Below are 7,823 nucleotides of genomic sequence, written 5' to 3'. Positions count from 1 at the left end.
ATGCCACAGCTGCCCTGCCAGGCAGCAAAGCTCCCCCTGTCCCTTAGCGCCCAGGAGGCTGGAACCCGGCCCTGTGAGGCGGCCGCTAATCCCAGCCTGGTGCATAGAGCGCAGCTGACCTTTCGCGAGCCCGGGGACACCACGTGCTTGCCCTTTGGACTAGCCAGCTGGCCGCCAGCGCCCACTCCCCTCCCTGCCGCTGAACTAGACGAGCCCTCAAAGGCAATCTGGCCCTACTCCTCTTTCCCACCCCTCCTCGGGCCTGGTGCCCCCCTTGCTGACTCCCCAGGCAAAGCTGCAGGGAGCACCCGCCTCTCTTTTGCAGCCTCATCTGGGCGCACGGGCCGCAAAGGGGGGGGATGATGGACAGCCAGGGGTCGGGTAAACAACATAACCAGAGACTTGTTAACTGCTTCACGGGGGCCCGCTGCCAAAGCCAAAGGGCGGTGGGGGGGGGGGGGGAGAGATGCTTTGAACTAGCACAAAGATAGACGCCTCCTAAATCCCCCAGCTTGGGAGTGACACATGATCCAAGCCTACAGCAGCAACGCCAGCCCCAGCTGCCCCTCTGCGGCCACGGGCTGGGCTGCAGGGGAAGGGGAACGGCCTGTCTTCATCCCCGGCAGGCAGGCTCTAGCGAGTCGTTAGTCATGGTCAGGGTAAGGGCCAGAGGCACTCGTCAGGGATCAGGCCCATCCCTCCCGTGCCAGGCACTGTACATATCCCCCACAACACACAGTTTCAGGCCCCCTCCCTCCCATGCTAGGCACTGTACGTTTACACACACACAAAACAGGTGGCTGAAATAAACAAATAGGCAGCTCTCAGCCCAGAGTCAGCAGCCCGGCTGCCCTGAGGGCAGGCCTCACTCTATCAACTTGACCAACAGGGACACTTCATCCATCACTGTGGCCTCCTCCTCCTCTTCCTCCCCGCCTTGGGGCGCCGGGCTCAGCGTCACCAGCGTGGCCTCTGGGCTGGGGGGCTCCTCCTCGCTGGAGGGCCCCTCCTCGGCCTCCGGGGGGTAGTAGTGCCGGGCAGCGGAGAGGAAGTCATCGCCCGCGTCCAGGACGAGCAGCCGGTCCTGGGGAGGGAGAGACGCAGCCAGGCTGGGATGGGGAGGGGCACAAGGTCAGGGGCAAGCAAGGGGCTATGACCAGAGGGAGGGACCCACCTCCCCCTGTGGGGGGAGCAGCAATTGCCCATCATCCCTCACGGAGGGATTGTAGACACAGGGGAGAAGGGGACCCCTGCCAGCTGCCCCCCCCGCCCCACACACCAGGACGAAGAGGTAGCGCTCGGGGAGGCTGCAGTGGCGGTCGAAGAGGCTGGTCTGGTCGGCCAGGGCGGCAAGGAGCTGGCGGGCCTGCAGGGGCTGGCTCAGGGAGCTGTAGGAGGCCGCGGAGGTGATGTCGAGCAAGCCGTGGGCCTCGCCGCTGAACCCTGCCCAGGGATGGGAGGAGAGAAGCCTGTGAGCCCACGCTCGCCCTCGCTAGAGCTATGCGGGGCCTCTCTGCGAGGGGATAAGAACCTACTACTGCTACCAGGCGCTAGAGGAGTTACTCCCTCCAGCCCCAGGGCAGAAGACGCCAGCCCCTCAGACCAGGCATTGCCCTGGCACCAGCCCATCGCCCTGGGCTCATTAACACTCCCCCCACGGGGGTGAGGCAGGGTGAGTCCTGCTCTCTGGGTCCGATGGTGCGTGCTGGGCTCTGCGTCCCACTGAACAAGCCCCTCAGCTGCACTGCCTCCCGGCGAGAGGGCCCAGCCCAGCCCAGCCCCTCAGCCCCGGCAAAGCGTGCCCCCCCGCCAGCAGGGAAGGGGATGCCGTACCCAGGACCTCTAGGATCTGCCTCCAGCGGTCCTTCAACTCGCGGCGGATTTGGCGGTGGGCGCTGATGTCGAAGCTCAGGCGTCGGTAGCCCTGCGGGGGAGGGACTGGGGGTCAGGCCCCGGAAACCACAAGGCACCAGCTCTCCCCCTCTCCCTCCACTCATGGCTGCCGTGCACCAGCACCACTGATCGGTCCACGGCCACGGTCCCAGCCCGGCCTTGGAGACTGACTGGGAGTTTCACAGGACAGTGCTGCTTTGGGCAGCAGGGGGCGGACCAGGAGCCAGGACTCCTGGGTTCTATTCCTGGCTCTGGGAAGGGAGTGGGGGCCCGTGGTTTAGAAGAGCGGGGGCTGGGAGGCAGCTGGCCTGGATTCTAATTACAGCCCTTACTCCACTATGTGACTGTGGCCAAGTACCAGCCTCACTGTGCCTCAGTTTCCCCACGGATACAGTACAGATGTGTTGTGAAGGCTCTGAGATCCCAGCATCAGAGCAGCCTAGAGCACTTCAGTGCCTGGTAGATGTGCCAGCTGGGGTGAGATCCCATCCAGCCGAGCTGGGCACTCCCATTGGTCTGACACGGCCACTCACTCATCCCCTTCCTGTAAGGGAGTTATGGTCCAGTAGCACCCAGAGGAGCTAAGTGAGAGCAGGGCCCTGTTCTGTTGGGCGTTGCCCAAACACTGCCAGCCACAGCCCTGAAGAGCTCCCAGGTTAAGCAGACAGGCTGGGAGGAGAAACTGAGGCAGCCGGGACAAGGACTTGCCAAAGGTCACAGCACCGGTCAGTGGCAGAGCCAGGCATAGCACCCAGGCCTCCTGGGGCCCCATTCAGAGCCCTACACGTTTCCAGCCCCAGGGAAGAAGAAAGTTCCCTGCGGGTAGGCATGCACAGAGGGGCCCTTAGGGAGTCCTAGGGGCAGCAGGGGCCGGGGGCACCGACCTCCGAGCCGCGGCGCAGCCTGGCCCGGTTCTGCAGCAGGTTGTAGAGCTCGCGGTCGTCGTCGCGCTCCATGTGGGTGTCGTCCACCGGCTCGTTCCACAGGTTGGTGGCCTGGGCCCGTTTGCGCTTCCCCAGCTGATCGAAGTACCGGAGCATCTCACTGCAACGAGAGGAGAGCGGCCCCGGGCGAGACAGCGCATGGCATGCACCCAGCCTGGCGCCCAGGCCTTAGGCAGCACCAGCTGGCTCGGCCAGACGCTGGCATGCAAAGGGGGCCACTTTACTGGGCAGTGGGGCAGCTTTCCCCATGGACCCCTCCCTTCCAAGCCCCTGGCTGCAAGACTGGGGGTGAGGGAAGCCGGGCGGGCGCTAAGCAGGTTGTAACAATGGCTCATCCAATACCCTGCTTCAGTGGCAGCCCAGAGCCGGTGGCTCAAGGGGAAGGGGACCCCCCCCAAACCTCACGCACACTCATGTGGCCTGGTGGAGAATGCAGGGTCCTGGGGGGTAACCAGAAAGGAGGCAGGGAGCTCATACCCCCACCTGGAAGAGGCAGTCGAGCCAGCAGGAATCTCGCAGGCACTGGCAAGGGGTGAGTGGGGGGAGGTGGGTACCAAAATGGGCAGCAGGGCAGGTTCAAACCGAGGCTTCCTGACCCAGGTGCCGGGTGTTTTTAAAAAAAGAAAAAGGGGGGGGGCCTGAAATGCCCTTTAGATCTTTGTGGGGGATGCGCCTGGGGGCTCTAGGGACATTGAAAGGGGAGGGAGATCCCGCTCAGTGCTGGCAGCAGTGGAAACGTTCCCTCTGCAAATCCCGATCCCAGCGGAGCCTGGCTGGATAGCCCCGCTCTGTCCCCATCAGCCCCCCACCAAAGCAGCCCCCGTCATTGTAGAGGAAAGAGGAGCAAAGGTGATTGGGAAGCGGGGTTCAGAGGCGTCTGCCCTGCAGCCGTGAGCACGTCTTTCTCCATCCTTGTATGAATGCCTGCATGGCTGCCACGTCTTGCTTCTCCCAGGGCTCCGAGTTCTTCCGACACACACTCGGGGCCGGGATCCTGGCACAGAAATGGAGCTGGCCCCGCTGCGGAACATGGCGGCCGCTGACCAGCATGCGGGGATGCCGTGCCAAGCAGCTTCAGACAGGCACGTGGGAGAGAACACCTTACGCTTCTCAGGGCTGCTACCATAGCACCGGACGCAAACGCTGAATTCACTATGATGTCGAACAGAAGGGAAGGACGGACGTGGTTTAAAGCACTGACCCGGGACTCAGAGCTCAGCCACACATACCGCGTGTCGCGGTCTTGCTCCGTGCCTCAGTTTCCCCAACTTTAAAATGAAGCAAATAATGCTCTCTTTTGCATCCAGTTCTTCAGAGAAGCGACTGCCTCTCACTCCGTGCAGCGCCCAGCCCACCGGGACTCCAATCTGACTACCCTACTGATATTAATAAATACCTGAGGAGTGGATTGTTCTCTGGCTCTTCTTGTTCACAGGAGCAGCAGCAGATCTGGTGCCAAACATCCATTCTCCTAATGCGCGTATGAATCAAACCCAGAGGAGCAGCAGAGGTCTCATCAAGGGGCCGCGAACACTTCTCCTGCGAAGAAACGGCTCTGAATGAGAGCGAGTGAGAAGTTCAGTGTGTTCTAAATTTAAGAAAAATGCAAGTCAAAAGCCCTGATCATGTGAGATCCCCCCTCACCAGGGCTCACAGCCTTAAGCAAGGGGGACGCAGCCTTGCTAAAAAAGAGGCTCTTCTCTGCATCGCTTGGGGTTACTGGGCAATGAAAGCCGGTTTGTTTCCTTCCTAGCAGAAAGCAAACCCGTGGTCTGTAATGGCTGTAAATACACACCAGGCCCAGCCCAGGAACATGATGACCAGGTCCTGGAAGGCTGGGGGATTTGGGCGCAAGCCAGGGATGTCCCCTCTCCTAGTACCTCTTGGGGGGAGCTGCTCAGATGCAGTGGGAAAGGGGTTGCTTTAGCAGACGGGTCACTCCGTGCTTACCAGCCGGGCAGTACAGTCAGGCTCAGCCGAGAGCAAGGACTGTCTGGGCCACGGAAACCGACCTACTCCTGGAGAAATCCCCCTTCCCCATGCGGGGTGGAAGCCCGTGGGCATGAATGAGCGTGCGCGGGTGACACACGGAGTTCTCCGCACACCGGGACGGTCACGTTAACCCCCCATCTCCAGCGCTCCCCTCGCATTCACGGCTGAGCACAGCAAGGAGCGAAGGTGCACCGTGCCGGCATGTCACGCTAATGGCTCTGTTAGCGGCCTTCATTCCCCCCACCCCCCGCTGGCGACACACACCGGGGCAAAAAGGGATGCTGAGGCCTGTGGAAGCTGGGTGCCTGCCAGGGTGTGGAAGAATTCCTTGCACCCCCTCTACCCACCCAAGCAAAGCACAGTGCAACTTTCCCCTGCCTAGATGCCACTGGGCCCCGCTCCCAGCCGGAGGGGGCCTGGGCCAGGTGATCAGAATCCTGCTGGAGGCGTGTGCCTTTTACTCCGCCTTCCAGCGGGACACAAGGGGACAGAGAACTGCAGGATGCACTAGACTGGTGGGCCGTCGCCTTTCCCTGGCCCCGGAGTTACCCCTATGTCGACAGGGGGAGGGTGGGGCCCCATCTGCAGTAGGTGGGACTTGCACTTGGCTGTCAGCCCTGCTTTGAAGGCCCGTTGGTAAGCCAGGGCCCGGCTGGCTGGGCGTTCCCAGCCGGCAGGGACAGTGCAGGTGTAAGTGGGCTGGTGTGCCCTTACTACGACTCAGGGGGGGTGTTTTGGTTGCTAGCTCCTAGTACCGAAAGGGGAAGGGTCGATGGGAAATCAGGACCCTGAGACTGACAGTCGCCAGGAGCAATGGGGAGAGGTCAGTGCTCCAGGTCAGCCTCAATCACAGGGTGGGCTAATGAGGGAGTCAGGAGGTCGGGGGTCCCGTCCTCCGGGGGAGCTGGAATGGCCTGGGTCAGACTCAGACAGAGCGGGGCTGAGCTAAGGAGAGAGCAGGGGCCCGAGCTGAGTGGGGGAGCAGGGCTGCGCCGGCCAGAGAAGCAGCCCAGGGGGCTGGAGCCGTCCGGAGCCGGGCGCGGGGAGGAGCTGGGGAAAGCGAGCGGGGGACCCTGGGCAGCCGGCCCAGTGCAGGGAGACGCCCCAGCCAAGACACCTGGCAGGCCAGACTTGGAGGGGATCGTAACCCCGACGGGATGGGGGCGACGCTGGGAAGAAGGGTCCTGCCACCTAGAGCCCGAGAGCGCGAGGCCACCACCAGAGCGAGTGTCCGACCCGCAGCCTCCCTGCGGCGCAGCCAGGGCCTGGGCCGTGGGAGGGACACACTGACCTTCCTGAGACGCTGGTTGTGACGTCCCCGGGCCACAGAGAGGGGTGACAGGTTTCCTTGAATCTTTCCCATTATTTCCTTTTTTTAAAAATTTGGTTGCTGTTTAATAAATTGTTTTTGCTTTGAACTGTATGTAATGATCAGTGGGTCAGGGATGTGCCCAGTGCAGAGAGAGCACCCAGGAGTGGGTACACCCTAGCCCCTGTTCTAAATGACCATGACACAGTTGGGGGTCGGGACCCCCAGAAATCCTGGGCCCAGCCTTGTTGGAGTTACGAGGACTCTGGCACACAGGAGAGTGGAAGGGGAGCCCCCGAGGTCAGGCAGGCGTCTGGGTAAAGGGAGTGGGAGCGAGATCCTTTCGGTAGCCCACTTCACCGGGATGTGTATAAGCCAGCAAAGTTCCCCACAATAGCGGAACCATTTCCCCCGCTTACACAGGCTCTGCGTTTTACTATACGATTAAAAGGGCTGGCCCTGGGAAAGGTCGGACGCTGCTGCTCCCCCCACAGCAAGGCTTCATCCCTTTAGGGGACGGCTATTTGCAAGCTGCCTTTTGCCTTTGTCAACACCAGCCAGGCGTGGGAGGCAGGCAGAAAAGTCCCGGAGCGTCAGTCCAGCCACAATGAGGGCAGGGGTTCACGCAGCCCCAAGAGAGATTCGCTGCTGAGTGCGGTTGAACTGGCTTCTTCACCGAGTTGCTGTCGGGTTTGTTTCACAGGCTTAGGGCTTCTTAGTTCTTTGCTTCATTTAAAAGAGCAGGAACCAATGGGCCAAACGCAGAGGGGCAGTTCCAGAGCCTTCAGTGATCCCACCGAGATGGACTCTTTTGGAAAAAGCAGGGGCGAATTTGATCCATCATCTCCAGCACTCCAATGACAGAAGCTGCCAAGATGCAAGCCAAGGTGCATGGGAGCCCTCTTATCTCCCGGGTGTTCAGACTCAGAACCAAAGGATGGGGAAAGGGTTAGAAGTGGGGAAACCAGGCCCAGGGGAAGACACTGATTTGCCCAAGATCACACAGCAGAGCTGGGCACAGAACTCTGGATTCTCTCTGCGCTAGCCACTGCGCCACACTGCCTGAAGCAGGGAACCAACCCTACGAACCTGAGGCGCAAGGGCAGCCCCATTGCCTCTCACGGTCGTGCTTCATGTTACTGCAGATCTAAGCACTTGCAACTTGTTTCTGTCATTCTCCCAGTGCACCAGGGCTGCTTTCTAGCTGGCCAGTAAACCTCTTCCAGGCACCCCCAGGCCGTACGGCCCTGCTCCAGGAAAGCACGTAAGCACATGCTTATGCAAGTATGCCCACTGGGCTACAGCAGCTTACAAGTTAGGTGGCTTTACAGAGGCCTAAATGACGAGACAGTGGGGCGCAGTGTAACGTTGGGCAACACAGGTCAGAGGCTCTTCTCTGTTGTAGGTTTTTATTTGACGAAGGTACAAAGGTTCCAGGCGGAAGGCAGCAGGTTATTAGAGCGACAGGCTTTCTAACCAGGCTCAAGAGGAGCCCCCGCCCCACCGCGGAAGAACCATAAACCCTCTGGAACTCGCTGCACAGTCCCCGGGTGTGTGTGTGTGTGTGTGTGCACAAGGTCCCCAAAAGATGCTTCATGTCGAGGCGATCGCTCAAAAGCCTCATGTCCTGGTGTGCGTGGCGCGGGGAAATCGGGGTTAGGGGAGCGAGTTAACGGTGTTTTCAG

At 61.0% G+C, this 7,823-nt stretch overlaps 1 protein-coding gene across 1 annotated transcript; it reads right to left on the bottom strand.

Annotated features, from left to right (window-relative positions):
- Positions 1-865: 865 nt before the first annotated feature.
- On the bottom strand, positions 866-4,304 carry LOC140903893 (melanoregulin-like). The gene is made up of 5 exons (XM_073325833.1): positions 4,234-4,304; positions 2,778-2,937; positions 1,834-1,924; positions 1,280-1,443; positions 866-1,084 (listed from the first exon to the last, which is right to left on the bottom strand). Exons 1-5 carry the CDS (start codon positions 4,302-4,304, stop codon positions 866-868), a joined length of 705 nt encoding a protein of 234 aa, XP_073181934.1.
- Positions 4,305-7,823: the final 3,519 nt, after the last annotated feature.

The sequence above is a fragment of the Lepidochelys kempii genome, chromosome 27 (assembly GCF_965140265.1).
Source record: "Lepidochelys kempii isolate rLepKem1 chromosome 27, rLepKem1.hap2, whole genome shotgun sequence".
NCBI classification, from domain to species: Eukaryota; Metazoa; Chordata; order Testudines; family Cheloniidae; genus Lepidochelys; species Lepidochelys kempii.
The sequence above is the reverse complement of the archived record's forward strand: the minus strand, read 5'-3'. Positions and strand labels throughout refer to the sequence as shown.

Excerpts from the sequence above, each read along its gene's own strand:
- LOC140903893 (XM_073325833.1), bottom strand. The coding sequence starts at position 4,304 with ATGGATGTTTGGCACCAGATCTGCTGCTGCTCCTGTGAACAAGAAGAG. Across the intron at positions 2,938-4,233 it reads GAGAACAATCCACTCCTCAG|TGAGATGCTCCGGTACTTCG; the intron begins GTATTTATTAAT and ends CTCTCGTTGCAG. Across the intron at positions 1,925-2,777 it reads GGCTGCGCCGCGGCTCGGAG|GGCTACCGACGCCTGAGCTT; the intron begins GTCGGTGCCCCC and ends CCTCCCCCGCAG.